The sequence below is a fragment of the Fusarium proliferatum genome, assembly GCF_900067095.1.
Source record: "Fusarium proliferatum ET1 genome assembly, contig: FPRO_scaffold012, whole genome shotgun sequence".
NCBI lineage: Eukaryota > Fungi > Ascomycota > Sordariomycetes > Hypocreales > Nectriaceae > Fusarium > Fusarium proliferatum.
The window spans coordinates 1,449,910-1,469,895 of record NW_022194801.1 but is presented as its reverse complement, the minus strand read 5'-3'; the positions used below and the strand labels follow the sequence as shown (position 1 = coordinate 1,469,895).

Below are 19,986 nucleotides of genomic sequence, written 5' to 3'. Positions count from 1 at the left end.
GCACCGCATCGTCAACCCGAAAATGTCAACACTGAGTCTTATCACTTCAGAAAAGCTGAGCGGTTCACCGGCTTCTGTTCCCCGCCCAATTTTCGGAGCCAAACGCGGCAAATGTGACGAGCGCTGGGGTTACAGCACTAATGCCGAGCATTCACATGTTCACCAACACCCAAAGGAATCAGACCCTGGTTCATTGATAGACAAGCCGCATAGGGGGCTCCAGGATCTTAAGTGTCTCTTGTCTCATTCCCGCTCAAGGACGGGATGTGCCGGCCAATTGCTTCTTGTGTTTCACTGCATTGTTCTCTCACTTGACATGGCTATCTAGATTGCCCTCCCTCCATCAACATCAAGGTTAACACCCGTAATAAACGAAGCCTCCTCACTCGCCAAAAACACCGCTGCTTTAGTTACATCCCTAATCTCCCCCATCCTCCCAAGCGGAACATTCCCCAACGCCTTCTGAACCTCTGGCGTAATCTCCTTCCCGATAAACGTAGGAAGTAGACCTGTCATAGTCGCCAAGGGACAAATGGAGTTGACGCGTATTCCATCCGGGCCATATTCCGCCGCAAGACCCATAGTCGCCTGTACCTTGGCGTTAGCTTTGCATGATATGGGCCGATGACTTACGTTTGTGATTGCTCCTTTGGATGCGTTGTACCATACTAGCCCGGGTCGAGGTCGATGAGCGCCTACGGAGGCGATGTTGATCATTGAGCCTTTTGAGCCTTGCTTTTTGACCTGGGCTGTGAAGGCGTTGCTGCCGAGGAAGACGCTCTTGACGTTGACGCTCATGACCTTGTCGAATTCCTCCTCCGTGACCAGGTTTGTGCTCTGCCGCGGTCAATTTCACCAACCGTCAATTGATCCCAATTACTTACCTTGTTCTCGTAGCTGGTACCGGCGTTATTGACTAGAATGTCGAGATGCCCCCAAAGCTGGACGGCTTTATCGACAGCGCTTTGCCAATCCGCTGCTTTAGTGACGTTCATACTCTGAAACTCGAAAGATTCGGACGTCGCAGCTACTTTTTGGCCTGCTGCTTCGTTGATGTCGCAGATGAGGACTTGAGCGCCCTCTTCAGCGAAGTGCTCAGCGATACCTTGGCCAAATCCAGACGCGGCGCCTCGTTTTATCTCAGCAGTGGCCGCAGATGCGATGAGGGGTACATACCTGTAACGATAGCGACTTTACCATCTAAGCGACCCATGATTACAGTTTAATGCTTTGGAACCTGTCTTGACACTGAGAGATGACTGAAGCGACGTGATATATAGACTTGCCCCTCACGTTCGTCGTTCATGAGAATTGATTCCCTACCACAAAGGGCAACCAAAAGAAGAGCGCAGATCTTAACCTTGTACGGCAGGTGGCTTGAACTCTAGGCATCTGTAGCGATGACCCGACTCGCTGATTGTGTTGGTGGTCGAGAAGCGGGGAATCTTGCTATGATCATTACTAACCGAGTTCTTACGTGCATACCCTGACGGTAAAGCATATGATGAGAGCAACCAACAGCTCTTATCGAACTTGTCCCATTTCACTAAAGTCTTGTTTTAAATTTGTGAAGACAAAGAGAACGCTTACTCAGGTCATTTGACTCATCTACATCGCAACATCCAGACGCTCTTGTTGTTGAATGCCTACCAAGCTTAGAACAAGATGGCTTACCCGTTACCGTTCAAAGTACGCATCTGATAAATGTAATAAGTGATCTCTACTAACTATCTGAAGCTTAATCGTCCTGATCTCCTCATCACCGATTCTTACATCCAAGGCCAAACCAAACCCGCCCTCTCCGGTTCAACCTTCGACGTACTCGGTAAGCCCCCTCCATATCACAACATCTCACCGGTCTGACACAGCGTCTAGATCCTGGCACCAATAAGCCATGGACAAAGATCACCGATAATTCACCCGATGACGTCGATGCAACTGTTCGCGTCGCACACAAGGCATTCCAATCCTTCAAGAAAACCTCACCCCGGACACGTGCCCAGTGGCTTCTTAGATGGGACAGTCTTATTCGCGAGCATAAAGCCGATCTAGCCACGCTCTTGGTTTATGAGACGGGAAAACCGTACATCGAGGCAATCGGGGAGATGGACTACTCTTTGACCTTTGTGTCATGGTTTGCGGGCGAGGCAGAGCGGATCCAAGGAACGTGCTTTGCGCCGTCTGCACCTGACAGGCGAGTAGTCACTATCAAACAGCCACTCGGTGTCGCTGTCGCCTTAGTGCCGTGGAATTTTCCCGTCGCTATGGTTCTCAGAAAAGCTGCGGCTGCTTTGGCGGCTGGTTGCACGATGGTAGTCAAGCCATCGCCCGAAACGCCGGTGACAGCCATGGCTTTAGCTAAGTTGGCCACCGAGGCTGGATTCCCGGATGGTGTTTTGAATGTCTTACCGACGAGTTTGGAAAACACGCCATCGCTAAGTGAAGCTCTTTGCAAGCACGAGCTGGTTAAAAAGGTTACCTTTACAGGATCAACGCGAGTTGGGACCCTGGTTGCGAACCACTGCAGTTCCGGTCTCAAGAAAGTGGTTCTGGAGCTAGGCGGCAATTGCCCTTGTCTCATCTTTGATGACGCAGACATCGAAGCTGCTTTACGAGAACTTGTCGGGCTCAAATGGCGTCACGCAGGACAAGCTTGCGTCACAGTCAATCGCTTCCTTGTGCAGTCTGGGGTATACGACAAGTTCCTCCAGCGCTTCGTTGAAGAGACTGCCAAGTATGTCATCGGCCACGGCGCTGCTAAAGGGACTACCCTTGGGCCCGTTACGAAGCCTGAGAGTTTGGTTCGAGCTGAGGGACTTATTAAAGATGCTGTTTCGAAAGGCGCTCGAATCGTCACTGGAGGTAATCGCGTTTCTCCCAAGGGAGGCGAGGGCGGATACTTCTTTGAGCCGACGATTCTCGCTGATATGTCGCATAACACTTTGATCTCATGCGAAGAGTGTTTCGCGCCAATTGCAGCTTTTTATAAGTTCGAGACGGAAGAGGAGGCTATTCAAGCTGCTAATGATACACCAATGGGTCTTGCTAGCTATGCGTTTACAAAGAATGCGGATCGTATCTGGCGAATGCTTGAGAATCTAGAGGCTGGAATGATTGCACTCAACACAGGTGAGTATTCTACTTGGGTCTTGACGATGTGTACTGACGAGATACTAGGCAATTCTTCTGCAGCCGAGTCACCGTTCGGAGGGATCAAAATGTCAGGTTATGGAAAGGAAGCTGGGAAGGACGTGGCTGTGAGCGAGTACATGATCTCCAAGACGGGTACTATCACAGTCGATGGACTTGTTTAATTCCTTAAATTTGGTCTCTGACTGGCGATGCATGACATCTGTTGACCTAGTGAGCAAGGTGGTGTCAATTGTCAGACCAAAGGATTCTTTATTATTTACTTGCACCAGCCTGCTACTCCTGGACCAATAATGATGGGAATTTGTTAGTATCCTGACAGTGCTCAGGGAATGAGAGGTGACATTCTCCAGAGCTTTGAAGGCAGTGAGACGTGGAGAGTAACTTGATGCGGACTAGAGCTGACAAGACACGGAAATCCGTTTGCTCTTCCAGCACAGATCGATTAATCTTGTGTCGCGGATCCATCTTCAATTACTTCAACTTCTTTTCCTACTATTGAGCAATTTGTGTGACTTTGCTGATCAAAATGGAGATAATGCCCGTTTCATGGAGCGACCAGCCCAACCCGATCCCCAATCTCCGCACCCGAACATTCTTCATAACAGACAATCCTCTCGACGAGCAGGTCCTGAAAACAGGTCTAGATAAGCTGATCAGAAATCATTGGCGGAAGCTTGGGGCGCGTATCTTCCCATCTCGCGGCGATACACGCCTGGAGTATCATTTACCGCATGTCTTTCCAGATGACTACGAGCTCTTCAAATGGTCATCCGTCAGCGCAGGCTATTCCTACGGCGAGACATATGAACTGTCGAAAGTTCTACATCCGGGCGATTGTGTAGCCTTTTTACCAGATATGGAGACGATTGACGCGCGGTTGAGACCAAAGGATTGGCCATATGAACGAAAAGACGAGCCGCCTAATTCGCCATTGTTGTATGTTCACTTAACCAAGTTTTCGGATGGAGCAGCTCTCGCGATAAGTGTACCGCATGTCTTTGCTGACCAGGGCGGCTTGGCCAATATCATCAAGGCATGGCTTGCTGTCATCGATGGGAAAACGCCGCCAGAAATGACCGGGTACAAGGATGATGTGCTAGGCAGTGAAAAGCTCTCCAACATTGAAGCCGGCCCGGGTGATCGGATCGGACGGATGCGCATACGCAGCATCAAGGATCAGGCGTTGGTGATTGGAAGAATTGCTCTCGACTTGATTAAAGACAGGAGAGAGGAGTCTAGACTCGTTTTTCTACCAATAAAGGTGGTGCAAAATTTGAGAGACAAGGCGAGAGAGCGTTCGGCGGGTAAGCATGTTTTGGCGAGTGAGATCAGCAACGGTGATATCATTACTGCCATCTTCACAAAGGTAGGCTATCATCTACCTAAAAACGATCTTGCCCTGCTAAAGACGCCAAATAGCTTGCCAGGATCAACTGCGAAACCAAGTACGATATTTCCCTTTCCTCAACCATCAACTGTAAGTCCATTCAATCATTCACCACACCAGCTAACAAATTAGTACGAGATCGCATCCCCGAACTTCAAAGCGAGAAAGGCGAAGGGTTTGTTCACAACGCAGTGCACTACGCAACAGCCAACTTCGCTATCAAGCCATCAACAGAGCTGGACGAGATTGCACTTCAGAACCGAATAGCCGTCAACAAAGCACTAGAGGAACCGGATATCAAAGCTGGAGTTAGCACTCTCCGAGAACTCGCCAAGGCGAATCAGGTCATGCTTATCTGCGAACCTCATCATAAGCTCTACAGCTCTTCGAATTGGAGTGGTTCATGGCAGGGCATTGACTTTACGAAAGCAGCTCCAAAGTCCTATGACTTGTTAAGCCATAGAAAAGAGATGGTTGTTCTTGGACAGAGTAAAACGCTTAAAGCGCCGTTGAGATGTGATTGCACTGTCGTGTTGAGTTTCAAAGATACTGACTGGTTGATAGATCGTGTTGTGATCATGTGTCGGACGAGTGAAGGCTTCTGGTGCGACTTTGCAGCGCCAGTTAAGACAATGGCTCTGGTCGAGAAATTTTTTAGGTGGGATCCTTCGTTGGGAATTCTCTTGGAGGAGATGGAAGCTTATGGCACTTCCCAGAGTCGACGAGCGCTCAGGTCGAGATGCAGAGTCCCTTTACCAATGCTTTTCGTTTTGAGACTGTAAGTGAAACGGCGTTCTTGGTAAGCATTATAGCTAACCTCTCAGGCAATATTTTCGGTTGAAAGCGGGCGGGATATAGTCAGTATATTGGCTATGTTTATTAATTCATCTCCTCTTCATGCCCATTGTGCTTCGTGCTTCTTTTTGTCCATCAGTCTTATATCTCGATTATACATATTTATATCTGTAGTACATCACCAAGCTATGCACTTGCCCACGCCCAACAGGTTGGTCCTCTCCTCATCGTCAGTGCCTCTTATAGTTACCTATAGCCCTCTCCCAAGAATTTTGAATGGTCCCCCAATATTTCTCCGGGTCCTTCTTCATATGCCCAACATGTCCACTTTCAAAGACCTGCCCCTCGCTAGGGTATCCAGCTTCTCGTGACACAGCCATATATCCTTCAATATGCTGCCACGGAATGAGAATATCCCCCTTTCCGTACAAGAATAGTCGTGTGCTCTTCTTGCTTTCCCATTGCTCATTGGTGAAGATTCGGTGACTAAACTTGGGCGCAGATTCTCTTCCCGCAAGATAATCGAATACATGAATCAGAACGAAGAACATGGCGCAAAGCACTTGTGTCACAATAAATGGTAAGTGGAGCTTCGCTGCTAAACCGATGGCCATGGCATGAGAAAATCGCTTGAGATTATCCCACGTGAGATAAGGCGATCCAGGTGTAGAGTCATAGACCGTCAGTGTATGGGGCATCGGCTGATTGTAGGTCTCCTTGTAGGCATTCAAGGTAGCTGAGTAGTTGAGAGTTCCAGAATTGGACATGGCGTGGAACAAGACTAAGCCGTCTGATGCATCGTTGGGAAACACCTCATGTATAACCGGAAGCATGGCCGTTGTGCGTTTAGTCACATTATCGATGAAGCCTTGGTAGATAGGCGACAGGACAGCGACTTGTTTGGCATGGGGGTATAACTGTCGATAGACATCGGTGAACTTTGAGATGTGTCTTGGAGGGGCGTCACCCCAGCCGTAGATGACGACAGTGCGGGGATGTTCAGGGTTTGGATCAGTGCCTGTCGGCGTCTCACCGGGACGAACGAATACTCTATCTGATAAGGGACTAAAGCCTGGAAAGCTGCTAGGTCGCGTAGATTTGCTCATGATAGTTTAGGACTTTAAGGTGATCTTTTTGGAGATCATTGAAAAGGGGAAAATGTCCAGACATCATCCTGATATATATTCCGTTTCTGGAGGATGTCTGAATAAGCTTATTGTGTCCGTATAAAGTCCGGATCGGCGGATAGGTAACAGGATGAAGCGAGTGCGAGAGACACTCTTACGTCAGATCAATTGAGGCGTTGTGATTGACTACTGAATGAGGCACAGTAGCTGTAGATAGGTTGGTGACGTGGAACCGTAAGCGCTATAGTCTTGGCTTATCTTGCAACAGTTGTTGGGAGCCCATGACATCCATGATAAGGCCCCTTAGGAGTCATATCAAGACTTTGCTCATGGTGAGAATCCCTGGGTTTGCTGCTTGTGTTCTGAGGTTAGTGATCTTTCTGCTGAGGGCATGCGCTGGGCACCAATGCTAGTACAACCACTTGCTTGTCCTGCGGGGCAAATGTTTTACATTACTCATTATATAATTGTTACATAGTAGTGAATATAGACGCTAGCTTATCATGAAATGTTTGTATGCTCCGACATAAGAAACTCATACCATTCGCTCTTGATCTGAGGTGGACGCCTGGTCCTGGGATTCTGTAAAGACGACCTTAGTCTCAACCTTCTTCATTATGCCATTCTCCCAGTCGGGGGTCCTTCGGTACGAGTCATCTCGCGACATATCATCCAGTCGCACATGACCTGTACGACTCGCCGTGACAAACGTAGTCATCCGACCGCTAACCAACTCATCGCGAACCCTCTGTCTACCTCCCTCGGAGGGCCTAGCGTCCTGCTCTCTTGAGCTCTTGACTATATGGCCGAGAAGAGAGGCGACGTTCATCTCGATGTACAGTTTGAGGAGGTAGACGAGTTGATGGAACTGGACATAGCTGATAGATGTTAGACATGGCGCAAAACGTAGGTAGAGGGCATACTGACACGACAGGACTGGGTAGAAAAGTAGCTCCCATGAGCACGCAATCCAGTGACACTGATATAATAACCATAATGACGTTGAAGTGGAACAGCTCAGTATACTTCGTCAATCCGCAAGCGATAAGTCGTGACCGAACCAGGTATATAAAGTAGAGATTGAGCGCTAGATCGACGATCAAGAAGACAGCCTTTTCGGTTCGGTCCCAGACGATGTTGATTTCTTCGTACAGGTGAGAGATCTGTAAGCGAGCCGGTACCCAGATGCAGAAGCCGCTGATGTTGATCAAGCTTGCAATCACTGCAACTCCCCACTTGACTCTGTTGATGTTCGTTTTGTTACCGAGGAGGAGGGATATTCGATTGATGATGATCTGGAGGGTAAATTGGATCTGCATACTCCAAAAAACAACTGCAGAAGACGTAAGTATAAGTCTGGGATTGGGGATTGGGGATAGGTGACGTACTGATAAAGAAAAAGACCCAGAAGCTAGAGAGCGGTATGAGTCAGTATGCAACGGGAGAAGAGGACAGAGGAGGGTTCTGACCTTGGGGGGGCGTAGCCTCGCAGCCAGCAGTAAGTGATGATTCCCATGCAGTTGCATCCAGTCCAATCAAGCCAGCACATGACGATGTATGCACTGAAGAGCCTTTTTCTCTGGTACGCCTGCATCGTCTGCTTGATGGCCATGCCAGCAGTGAACATTGACGCGCCCAGGCTGAAGCCAAAGATGAGACTGACGATGTTCATCTCCAAATCGTTTGGAGTCTCGGGCTTGTACCCCGGGGGGATCAAAAAGCCCGCCATGGCTGGAATGTAATGAAGAACGAGTACTAAAGTTTGATATGATGACTGCTGAAAGAAACAAAGAAAGCAACGCCAAGAGCGGGACCAAGATATAATGACTTGTAAGAAAGACGTTCAATACGAAAATTGAGAGATATTCCCCTGGTTTGGGCATTGTATCCATCATATGCAAAACCAAGGGGAGGGGGGGCTCCGGGTTCTTGGAAACTACCGCCGTTAGCTTCGATCGTCAATACGAGTCAGTGCCCAACACCCACTAACGGTTCAATTTAATGCATGAAGATCACAACCCCAAAGCCATAGCGCCGGCCGCGATCATAGCGCATTGAGCAGTGAAGCAGCCGATCTTGCGACCCAAAAGTCGCAGATTCAATGCTAAAGGACCGGCCTAGACGCTATCCGCTGACGCCACTGGTATTTTTGAGTTAGTGTCGTGACTCGGGAAATTGTTACATTGGGATGAAAGATGCGATAAGGTTCGGGGTGTTACATATAGCTGAGACTTGCGCTGAGTCTGGGGAAAGGAGGAGTTGGTTACATTATGGCTTGCAGTGACTGTTGGCACAGAGAGCTGAGTCCAATAGAGCGTGGCCTGGGGAAATATGCCGTTGAATTATTGACACGAAACCTGAGACACGGCACAATCGGCAGTGATTCTTCACTGCGACGGCAGACGGACCAACAGTGAAGAAGTCGTCACGGCAAGCCATAATGTAACCAACTCCTCGTTCCAAGACTTCGAATTGCGCTGGGAACACCATCCCCCCCGCTGAGCGTGACCCATTGGGTTACAAAAATGGCGTTTAAGTTTTCCATGGAACAAGCATGGAACCACTAAGCTAGCAGCGGCACAGCGTTGTCGAAGTCAGCCTTAAACACTAAACCCACCAGATTGGCTGGGAGCCCCGGGGAGACCTGTTCTTATCGGACCATGGCTGTTTTATGTTTTTCCGGGGTCGTGCGGGACGCATCCAATTGGTTTGACCCATGAATGTCGTATTTTATTTTCCTTGGATTGAAGATGCTGCAATTAGTTGTTACGAGAGGCCGTGGACGGGAAATAAGGATCGTTGAAACAAATCTGGATCGGGATGAATGATTTAGATTGGGATCAATGAGTACGGATACAAGGTCTCTGTTACTGTCTGTGGAGGATTGCAAGCGCAGCCATCGCCTCCGTTGGCGCGCGTTGGGCTGAGACGGGAACCGCGATGTTGAGCCCCGATCTTAGCCCTGTCGATCAGAAAGTGCGGGGGAACGACTTAAGGGGACGATGAAGATTTTTTTTTTTAATTTTAGTAACGGCGATGACTTGATCAAAGCTCAATTTCGCAGTCTTGGGTGATCACAGGATGGCAATCTATGTTTCATAACTGACTGGCCGTTACGCTGGGCTGTTTGCCTATCCCGCCCAAGTCAGTAGTCGACAAGCCACTCCAACCGCTAATACTGGCCATCATTTGCCGTTCAATTACCAAGTGTCTATGATCCAAAGGTATGCCGGCACCGAGAATGGGTATCATTGGATGTGAGATGTAACTTTACAAGGAGAAATTCTGGACTCGAGCCGATGAAACAGAAGATTTGTCTTGCATGTATTTAATTGCAGGATCGAGTTTGAGACCTTCGGTTTCGTGATACCACAGACTGTTATAAGGAGAACGGCCCTTTGCCTTCTACCGTTTAAAGTTATGTATCTGACTCTATAACGGTTTACAAGTTCAAGAAACAATGGGGATGGAAAGACCATATGCCAAAACAGCCCCAAGATCCGGGTACTCATACTCCTCATCTGTTCTCATCTTTCGATCTTGAAGCTCGACATTCCATCTCAAAGTAAGTGAAATCAGGGCGACATTGAGAAGACATTCAAGGCTCAATAAACTCATGGAGTTTCAACTATTATTCAAGGATCAGGGTTTTGGTAGGAAGCAAAGTCTCGTATTATTAAGGTATTACTAACAGCATAGTCAACTCTAGCATCTGGATACTACACAGTATAAACTAAAGCAACATGGCACCAACTACCGCAACCAGACCCATGCCAACAGCTCCGTGACCAGCAAGCCTCATGCCCGAGTTTGGCGCTGTGGTAGTCGATGCAACAGGAGTCTCAGTTCCCGATGTCGCATCCGAAGTAGCGCTGCCTGAAGATGTCTCCGTGGTCCCAGTAGTAGCAGCCACGGCTACAGTCGTACTCTCGGTGCTACCACTGGATTCAGCACTGCTTGTCTTGGTAGTTGTCTTCGCACTTGTCGTAGACGTGGACTCATCATCATCTGCGCCGAATTCCTTGATATCCAGCACATAAGTCCCATTTCCACTGACTCCTTCCTGCTCAATACTAGCCCAGCTAGGCTTTCCGTTTGTTCCCAGCGATACACAGGCCTCGCGGTACGCGTTGCTGGCGCAGATACTGTTTCCATCGCTGGTGACGCCACCGCCAGCGTTGGTGCACGAAACGAATAGCTGGGTGACCAGGTTGGCGGTATTATCGAAGAATTCGTGCTCAGAGTTGGAGCTCAGACAAGTACGGCAGCCATCCATGGAACCGTACCAACCATCCGGGTTGGGAATGCACACGCAGTCCCGTGTTTCTTCCTTGGGCCACTTGAGCTTTTGGCACTTTAAGATGGCTTGGTAGATAGGCCAGCAGCCGCAGTCGTCGAGCTTGGAGGGGCTGTCGTCTGCTTCTTTGGTCTTGGACCAGCCGTTGGGTTCTGCGGAGGTGAAGCCAGAGATGGCGACAAGTGCGGCGAGAGTAGAGAAATGCATGGTGGAGTAGTTGGGTGTAAACGAATGACGATATGGTGAAACGAGGGACGTGAATAGAAGTTTGCAGAGGCAAAGGGAATGGGCATCGTGAGATTTTAAAATGCGATCCTTCGTCGCCGGATAAATCTCGAAATGACTAGCGCTGTCAGCTGTAATTTCCGGGTTTAGGCGCCAGCATCCATAATTCGCCCGGTTGCCTCCCGTGAGATCTTGGCGTGATAAACCGCACGATCGGTGGAAGAGGCTGCAAGCCCATTGAGCTTATCTTTGCTAATCGTTATACTAGACTTCTCGTTGTCGAAATTGCATCTACATTTGTTGCATGGCTTGATGTCGCCATGAGATATCACAGCTGTTGAACGTCAATCGGGCGACTTCATGCATAAAGGAGATTTTCGCCAAGGAGGAGTCATTCCCCAGATGGAAATCCCCGAGTCAAGGGTGCAAGTGGATATACCCACCGCTTTTGGCGAGATACTCAAGCACTAACATGCTGCTGCGTGAAATTGACTAATTAGGGATAAGAAGAATGTGTCCTCGCTTAGAGGGTCTTGTAGTGATTGGCCACAAAGCATTCAAAATTACAGGGACTCTAGCCCTGTGGACGCTCGATCGCTTGTGACGTTGGTCAAGGCGTCACTCTTGGCTTGGCAGTGACAGCTGCGGAAACAACGGCATCGTCTTAATTATTGCCAAGATGATTGATCAGACCGAGCATTTCTATTCTGCATATTGGCGACCAGACCATGCAATTTTGGGGGTCTATGGGTAGGTTTGATATGTGTTTTACACCTGGCTCAAGTCGCCACTACCTGACTTACCCTAAACTCCCATTAATGAGCTTAGTGACAGTCAGTTATATTTACTTCGTAAAGTAAAATAAAAAGTATTGCACAGATACCAATGTCTCAATTTATCCTCTACTGTAAAACTGCATCTCAAAAGCCCTTTACTTGTACGTGGGATCAGATAGCCACTCTTCAATCAGCGAGAGACCACTAAAGTCACTTTCACGCCCCACGCTCGGCGCCTTTGTAGTACAACCCGTCAAATTTCCAACGTTGCGGAATACCCCAGCCATCTCCAAAACTCACTGGCCAACGGCCCTTAATCGCAACATGGCACCATGGTCCCATCTATCTTTAAACAACAATCATTTTATAGTATCCCAGGCGCCAACCAGGTACGGCAAATAGTACTTTGCTTCTTAAAATATAAAATTCTTTGGAGCTCACACAGCTATTTTTAGCTGTCCCCACATCCGACCATACGAAGCCAGGCAACCAACGTGGATTCTGTTAACATAGCGGCGCCTGGCGTTCCTTTTCAAGGTACGACCTTTTTTCTGCCTAGTAATTGCCTATAAGTTTGGCGATATTATAAATACTGATATTCTATACTCTCTTTACCAGCCTCATAACTCTCCTTATACTTTTTCTCCTTGAGAATGTCACATTACTCAGTCTATCTCGTTGAATCCATGGGTATCCCACGAAACCACCATGCAATTTTTATCAAAACAGCGACAAAAAGGAGGGGACCATCTTCAACGTCACGGGGAATGCAATGAATGGATTTACTCTCGAAATAAGGGAAACCTCTCAAAGTCCCAGGTCCGAAGCAACTTTCGAGTCATGGACAGAGGTAGGAGTGATTGTAGTCAATGATTTGCCTCGTGTTAAAACAATCTGTGAGGCAAATGCTCCCCCAGGAAAGCAGTATGATGGACTCAAAAAAAATCGACCCTGAGAAGCCTCTGCGACGATGCCAGGAATGGACCAGGGAAACGATTGGATATCTGCGAGAGCAAGGTGTTCTTCTGCACGACAACTAGGAGCTGCGGAGGATCCAAATACCGGAAAGTGAACCTCAGTTTGATGCTTGGCACTCTCAGTAAGTGGTCAAAAGAGACCCTTGAGGAAAGTCATCCGGGGGCGACAATAGAGAATGATCACACAGTGGAAAGTAGTGGAGGTCTTGATATTGGAAGGATTCAGCATGCATAAGCGGTCATAGGAATACGTATTTCAATTGGATCTATCAGGTATATTGATCAGCTACATTACTGAAAAAGCTGGTAAATGAAGCCCAATTGTGACATAAGTACAAGAATAGCTACAAGTACTGCTTTCCAGTACTGCTTTCCAGTTTCTCCATATCCCCTCCTTCTAGCGACGTCGAAGAATGTCTGCCCTGCCTGGAAGAACAAAGTTGAAAGAGCGGCCAACGGATTGACCTATTCTACAGAAGCAACTAGGTCCTGATTGTCTGAGAATTGGACACTCTTGAAAGTAGAGGTTTGTCCTCCTGGGAAGCTGTATGCTGCCGTGTTGGACAGAGGAACGTTTGGCGCTGTTGACTGAAGAGCGTCGCCACCCCTTCGAAGTTCTCCGATAAGCCCATCAGAACCAGTGAAGAAATCCTGAAAGCGATCGTCAGGCGCAGTTGAATTGTCCGTAATCATAGGATCCACACTTGCGCTTAGGATGCCACCCTCGTCAACGCTGAGGGTATAGGTGTCAACAATGATTTTGTCAACTGCATTTCCGCTGGTCGCGGTCTGAAACATTGCCATGCTATAGCTGATCACTAAATGCTGGGTAATGACGATAGAGGCACTGCCATTGGTGTTGGTGAACTGGATGTCCATGTTGTAGGTTGTACCAAGCGTGAACGAACCCAAGTTGTCGTTGATGCCCGCCCCATCGTGGCTCTGGTTACTATAGCTGTAGGATAATACCGTTTCGCCCGCCACCTCGCTCAAATTGGGTTGACCGCCAGGACGAACGTCGGAACTCATGCTGCAGCTGAGCCCTTCTTGCTCGCAGCGGGCTTCTACTTGTAAGCAGACGCTTGGAAGGTAGTTCTGCAGGTTTTGGTTGATGAAGTCCCGCAAATTGTCGCGATTGATGGCAAGGGCCCCATTTTGGCTGTTCCAGACCAGAGAAGTCGCCATGATTTAAGTGGATATAACAGGTGGTGAGAGCTGGGATTGAAGGGTAGGCAATATTCAAATCAAAACTCTAGAACCAAGGTTTGCGGTTTCAAAACTAAAGAAGTAAATGCAAATAAGAACCATTATATACATAAAGATAAGCATTCTCCCTTCTCAATACCTAGACTAAGGATGGTCTAAATAGAGCCACTTGTCTTAAAAGAAAGGTCTAGATCACCAGCCAGCCAGCCACTTTAAATATAGCGGGGAGTCTGGAATAATCTGTCCCTAAATAGCCTAGTTACAAGGACTAGCGTACAAGAGCACTGATGCAAAGGGATTTAACAACCTCGATAATACATAAGTATGACTCCTTATAAAATAGATACTTCTTATTTCAGCAATTGTCAGTGAGAATCAACTATCTGCATAGTTCATGGCCCTCTTTATAGACATGAAGCATAACTTCAAAAATCTACACCGTTACCAGGAGCTGCTAGCGATGCATCTCACAGCCACAATTGAGTCGTTTGACCACTTTCGTGCATAGTAGTCCAAACTATTGCTGCAAGCCTCAATAGTCTGGATCGCGTATCTTTTATACCTTAGATATGGATTTCTAGCTTAACTCAGACGAGAAGTGCGCGTCCTGTCGAGTGCACGCTCAATACCATATTTGGCACAAGAGCGTCGTCGATTGAGCCGCTGGACGCTCGTATATTCAGCCCCATTCAGAAAGAAACAAGTCATGTCAAAACATTATACAATCTCCACACTGACTCAATTATTCTCCGTACGGGGAAGTATCCATTCCCAATATAACAAGGAGGGGACCTTAATGACGATCGGATTTAACTATTAGAAATATATACAACTACCGATTTTGACAGCCTGGAAGGATGTTGGGGCAGTGTGCCGATCTTTCAGGCGGTTTTGCGATCAGCATCAAAGGAAGCGGGTCGATTACTTCTTATAGTATCTCTTTCGAGCGGTGTATTGAAGTTGGATTTCAATCCTAGATATCATGATAACTTGGAAGGAATCTACGTCTCGGCATGCTTAATTTGGTATACCCGAAGGTTTGGTACGGCCTAGAATCGAAATTGCTCAGTTGGAAGGAAAAACTATAAATCGCGCTGAGGTCGCTTCCTTCTGGCTCGATATCGACAATCATTCACACACAACTTCATTTAACAACTCTTCAAGCAATTAGAATCAATACACCATGTACTTCAAAGCCCTCTTTCTCACTGCTGCAATGGCTAGCCCCGCCCTTGCCGCCAACAACCTCAACTTCATCTACTCCCGCGGAGACTTCGCAACCGGTGGCCCAGGCGGCACCCAAACCGGCCACACCAGCGGCCTGACCATCACCGACAACACGGGCAAGGAGCTCTACAGCGAGTCCTACCCCGGCAACGCATCTCCCTGCGCCAACCCCAACATGGAGCTCAAGATCACTTCGTCTTGCTGGGAGGGAGAGTTTTCTTTCAACTGCGCTGCCAGTGCCTTTGGAAGAATCAACGGCTGTGAAGTCAAGGCTGGAGATAACAAGTTTCCTGGAAAGGTGGACTCTGATGAGAACTTTACGGGCATCTCAGTTTCGGTTCAGGATGTTTGTGGTGGTGGATTTGCGACTGGTGGGGATTGTGGGGAGGGAGCTACTTTTGAGATTGCCTCGCACAATCCTTAAGTGCAAACATGCATAGACTATTGGAAAAGTCAGAGTTCATCAAGTTTACTTTAATGAATGGATCTGAAATCACTATTTGCAGTTGATACTTGTGGCTGAAAGCTCGAACAAGCACATAGATCTTGGATCTGAAATAATACAGACAACTTTGCATTTTAACTATATACTATCACTCCCACTTCAGGTGCTTGACTGCTTCAGTATCTGATAGCGATTTCAAGTTATACCAAGAACTATTCTCTTAGTAAATATGGATATACTAATATTGCCTCCAGCTCAGCAAATGGCACAATCGAATACTCGCTACATATAGCAAGGTCACATCACTGGATGATGGATTCCATACCATGGATGACAGATCCTTTTGTGAAGTAGCCACAGGGTACGGTTGTTGCCAGAAAGTTGGCAAAAGAATGTCGAATAGCTCACTCAAAAAGAATGCGTACACACAAGTTGTAGCGAAGACCATGTTAAGTATTACAAAATAGTAAGACGACAAATGTGAAAGGATCGCGATGGCCCTTGTCTTCCAGTACATCGCTTCCAATGCAGGTAATGTTGCTCTTTGTCTTGGATAATCCTGTTATCGATGTGGACGGGTCAGGTGCTTACCCTTTTTCTTGGAAGTTGGTAGCCTCGTCTCCCTGGCAAGTATCTTTTATGCATGGTCCACTAAGAAGACGTCCTCCTCTGACATCCTCCTTTGACATCCTCCGTTGACATCCTCCGTTGACATCCTCCGTTGACATCCTCCGTTGACATCCTCCGTTGATATCCTCCGTTGACATCCTCAATTGATATCCTCAATTGATATCTTTAATTGACATCCTCAATTGATATCCTCAATTGATATCCTCCTTTGACATCCTCCTTTGATATCCTCCTTTGATATCCTCCTTTGACATCATCCGTTGACATCCTCCGTTGACATCCTCAATTGACATCCTCCGTTGACATCCTCAATTGACATCCTACTGTTGAACTGGGCCGATCCTTGTTGTGCCCGCTATTTAAAGTTTTCTATCGGCAGCATCTGGACAGTCTGCAGCCACTCATTTAGCTGTGTTGAGTGGGTCATGTCTAAGCACAGCTTCCCAGACCCGACCAGGGCGGCAGGGCGGTAAAACAGCATAATAGGCTGGTGCCTCCAGTTGGCGGTGCGGCGGCGGGCGGCGGTTGTTCAGGGGATGTGACGTGGCCAACTTGAACGAATAAGGATCTAATGTCTTGACCTGCTGCTAGTATGAGTCTTGGCTGGCTAGATGTGATTCAAACTTTTCAAGACCCACATTTCAACAGGATGTGTATCTGGTCCGTGCGCTACGGATCAACCCAAACGCTTGAGACCATCAGTCCCCAACACACAGCTCATTGCTACGTTCTCTGAAATGTCAGAGCACTGGCTATTCAACTGTTATGGTACGCATAGCAGAGGGCCACACAACAGGAGTTTGAAATGCCTTGCTTTTCAGATTAATAAGAGTAAGTGCCGGCCACTTTATGGAAGGAAGATTGTCTGACTAGTAGGTCCGCCAGTCAACCATGTTGATCTCACCATTTGACAATTGTTAGCGTTTGAATGCATTGAATGCATTGAATGCATATTACTGAAAAGAACTCATATTACCTCAATGATGGCACAATATTTTTTGGGTCGATGATAAGGAGAATAAGCAGGAGCTATCTAATTGTATCTAAATCTTGATCAATACATTTACTATCTAGAAAGGAGCGTAGTACAGCCAGAAACCCTACTTGCCAGTAGAGATACTTAATATAAGACCCAACTCCTTGAACAATACCATCGTCGCCATCTCTACCTAGGACATTTTATCGAACCGATTTCTGACCATTCCTATTCTCCCATAAGAGAGTGCTCTGAAATGTGCTTGCAAAGATCACACTGAAGCCTTCCCGGCTTGCAGGTCCCTTTATGACAGTACCACATGCCATTGACAAGTTGACATTTGGTCGCTTCGAGGGGGTATGCAATTTTGATAACTGCCTGGTCAATGACGGACAGACGATTGTTCAAAGGGATGTGAACTCCGTCCACATTCCATTCCCACTCTCGACGGATCTCGTAGATCATGATGGATTGAGGGTCGAATTTTGATACTAGGCGAGGCTGGTCATCAATTCGCTTTTCGAAGTTCGTCTCAAAATCTTGCTCTGTTCCATTGTTATGAATCATCCATTTTTCCTTGTCAAAGTTGAGGTCGGATGCCGGGGAGGCGTGCTCATGGCGGAATCCAAGGGCGTGCCCAAGCTCATGTAATGCCATACGACGGATCTGATCGGGCATATGCCCTGGCTCTACTGCAAGATTCATAGTTCTCCCTTGGACCTGCAGCGCCCGTGTTCCAACGACAGACCAGCTGACGCCAGGCTGAAAAGTGATTTGGAGGTCAGCACTTCCCTTCGCGTGGCTATCTGCCGTGGTCGCGAGAAATTGAAAGCTGATGTTTGCGTCTTGAACCCACTGCTCAGCACACTGGGCGACTATCTGAATCACTTCATCGGCGTCAGGATGGATTGGTAGTTCAAGAAATACGACCGTGATGGCATGCCCAAGGGGCCAACAGTCCTCCTTCTTGATCCATAATGCCTGAGCCTCACAGGGAATGTCGCCGTGATGGATCGACTTCACAGATGGCGAGGTGATACCGGAGCTTGATGCTTCAAGCCAGTTGAAGCGGACATTAGATGTGTGCAGACTGGGAGGAATATTGTCACTGCCGGCTTGAGAGGAGGATATGGCTTTAGGGCCCGCCAAGCTCAGTTGTGATGATAACATGATCATAGGGGAACGAGAACAAGGAGGAAGGTGCATGAAAATTGGATGATAGATAAGAAAGGCAGGAGTTTAGGGGGGAGAGGGGGCTACATATTAATAGTTGTGTGTGACAGGTTCTTCATTTCAGTTGTTGTCAAATCGTTCTCAATACCTAGTACCACAATGTCGGTCCATGTTTGTTGTCGGATGACGGAGTAGTTTAGCTAGGGAGACAGGGGCGGGTAACGCTAGTAGACGCAGCGTGTAGCCACAGAGGAGGCTCGTCAGAAGCATGAGAAAAATGGATAAGTCCTAGAACACTGCACCGACAGTTCGTCCACCCTCCCGGGATGGCCATAATTCAACTTGTCGGCGCTAGGCTATTTTGGTTAGCTCTGCGAGTTTCTCAAAAAGGGGCGACGCTATTGGCTATTCACCCTTGTCATATAACTCGTAGTGAGACACGGAACGATTTTACAAGGGTAGGGATTCTTATTCTCTGATGAATGTGGGAAAGCTTTGAGATGAGACAAACACGATGCCAAAATGTTCTGACCTCAGAGGAGGTAGTTGAATCAAATAGTCATGTTTGTAATAAGTGAGTAGGGTAACAAAGGTAAAGGAATAAATATACTGGTGTTGCATGGACGTGGTTTTATGTACACGATCGCTAATAGGATTAATGGAGACTCAGGTAAAGCTACTTGCTTTTCTACGTTTCGTTCTTGATCTTCTTTCTAGGGCTCCTTATTCTAACGCCTTCTTAGATCTCTTGTTCTTCTTTGTAATGCTGCATTCGATGTTTATAAAGGGGCGATTTCATCACTAACCATGTCTGCAGTTAAAAGAAGAAATGCATGTGTGCTGCTGAGCAGGTCTCATGGTGCTTTTATATGCAAAATAAGGTTGCTAAGCTATATGATATTTTGAATATTATCTATATAGAGATGGAAGAGTTTGAATTGACTCTAGAGTTATTACAAAAACGAAAGTATTACACTTTAGGTAGGCTTTAGCTAGCTTCAATTTTGGCGACCTCCTGAGAACGCTGCTGGAGCTTTCTTAAGCAGAAGGCAATGCAATATCTTATAAGCTCTATATGTAAATATATTGGTGGATTATGTATAGGCAATACTTACTGTGTGCTTTTGTTAGGTAAAATAGACTTCCTGCTTTATATATTAATAAGGGTATATATTATTTAATGATATAGATTATTATTAATTCTTTTATAGTTACTTGTAAAAAAGTCTTAATATAAGTATTTAAGAGCTAATAGATATAGAGACTGAACCAACTTAGGAATAGTCAGATAGACCTTTTCTACTAAGAGCCTTATTCTATTTGTCTTAGAGATGTAAAGCCAGACGGAGCTGTTCTTACGGTGTTTCTGAGTTGATCGTTAAAACAAGCCAGGGTGCCATGCCCAAGTTCCTTTGCGAGAGGCTTGCCGTTCCCAGAAGGCGAAAGCGCCTGCATCGAGCCGTGAAATGACATTTCAGAGGAAGCTCTTACACCGACCAACAATGAAGACGTAGGAGGCTAAATGACCTTTGCGAAGGTTTTGTAAGACAAATATATCAGAGCTGTAAGACCAGATGTCTGTATTTCTTCTT

The 19,986-nt window shown here is 47.2% G+C and overlaps 9 protein-coding genes across 9 annotated transcripts; 3 read left to right on the top strand and 6 right to left on the bottom strand.

Moving 5' to 3' along the window:
• Positions 1-324: 324 nt before the first annotated feature.
• Positions 325-1,213, bottom strand: FPRO_13633 (uncharacterized protein; the record flags this gene model as incomplete). The annotated part of the gene is made up of 4 exons (XM_031223105.1): positions 325-588; positions 634-837; positions 885-1,129; positions 1,177-1,213. The coding sequence occupies 4 exons, from the start codon at positions 1,211-1,213 to the stop codon at positions 325-327; spliced, it is 750 nt and encodes a 249-aa protein (XP_031088497.1).
• A 452-nt stretch (positions 1,214-1,665) lies between these two features.
• On the top strand, positions 1,666-3,314 carry FPRO_13632 (putative UGA2-succinate semialdehyde dehydrogenase; the record flags this gene model as incomplete). Its single annotated transcript, XM_031223104.1, has 4 exons — positions 1,666-1,689; positions 1,738-1,825; positions 1,876-3,129; positions 3,178-3,314. The coding sequence occupies 4 exons, from the start codon at positions 1,666-1,668 to the stop codon at positions 3,312-3,314; spliced, it is 1,503 nt and encodes a 500-aa protein (XP_031088496.1).
• A 365-nt stretch (positions 3,315-3,679) lies between these two features.
• FPRO_13631 (uncharacterized protein) lies at positions 3,680-5,322 on the top strand (the record flags this gene model as incomplete). The annotated part of the gene is made up of 4 exons (XM_031223102.1): positions 3,680-4,519; positions 4,573-4,630; positions 4,673-5,056; positions 5,105-5,322. 4 exons carry the CDS (start codon positions 3,680-3,682, stop codon positions 5,320-5,322), a joined length of 1,500 nt encoding a protein of 499 aa, XP_031088495.1.
• A 243-nt stretch (positions 5,323-5,565) lies between these two features.
• FPRO_13630 (uncharacterized protein) lies at positions 5,566-6,441 on the bottom strand (the record flags this gene model as incomplete). The annotated part of the gene is made up of 1 exon (XM_031223101.1): positions 5,566-6,441. The coding sequence occupies one exon, from the start codon at positions 6,439-6,441 to the stop codon at positions 5,566-5,568; it is 876 nt and encodes a 291-aa protein (XP_031088494.1).
• A 556-nt stretch (positions 6,442-6,997) lies between these two features.
• FPRO_13629 (uncharacterized protein) lies at positions 6,998-8,191 on the bottom strand (the record flags this gene model as incomplete). Its single annotated transcript, XM_031223100.1, has 4 exons — positions 6,998-7,340; positions 7,390-7,795; positions 7,851-7,873; positions 7,932-8,191. The coding sequence occupies 4 exons, from the start codon at positions 8,189-8,191 to the stop codon at positions 6,998-7,000; spliced, it is 1,032 nt and encodes a 343-aa protein (XP_031088493.1).
• Positions 8,192-10,195: 2,004 nt separating this feature from the next.
• Positions 10,196-10,966, bottom strand: FPRO_13628 (uncharacterized protein; the record flags this gene model as incomplete). The annotated part of the gene is made up of 1 exon (XM_031223099.1): positions 10,196-10,966. One exon carries the CDS (start codon positions 10,964-10,966, stop codon positions 10,196-10,198), a length of 771 nt encoding a protein of 256 aa, XP_031088492.1.
• Positions 10,967-13,202: 2,236 nt separating this feature from the next.
• On the bottom strand, positions 13,203-13,922 carry FPRO_13627 (uncharacterized protein; the record flags this gene model as incomplete). The annotated part of the gene is made up of 1 exon (XM_031223098.1): positions 13,203-13,922. The coding sequence occupies one exon, from the start codon at positions 13,920-13,922 to the stop codon at positions 13,203-13,205; it is 720 nt and encodes a 239-aa protein (XP_031088491.1).
• Positions 13,923-15,126: 1,204 nt separating this feature from the next.
• Positions 15,127-15,594, top strand: FPRO_13626 (uncharacterized protein; the record flags this gene model as incomplete). The annotated part of the gene is made up of 1 exon (XM_031223097.1): positions 15,127-15,594. One exon carries the CDS (start codon positions 15,127-15,129, stop codon positions 15,592-15,594), a length of 468 nt encoding a protein of 155 aa, XP_031088490.1.
• A 1,855-nt stretch (positions 15,595-17,449) lies between these two features.
• FPRO_13625 (uncharacterized protein) lies at positions 17,450-18,391 on the bottom strand (the record flags this gene model as incomplete). The annotated part of the gene is made up of 1 exon (XM_031223096.1): positions 17,450-18,391. One exon carries the CDS (start codon positions 18,389-18,391, stop codon positions 17,450-17,452), a length of 942 nt encoding a protein of 313 aa, XP_031088489.1.
• Between the last annotated feature and the right edge of the window lie 1,595 nt (positions 18,392-19,986).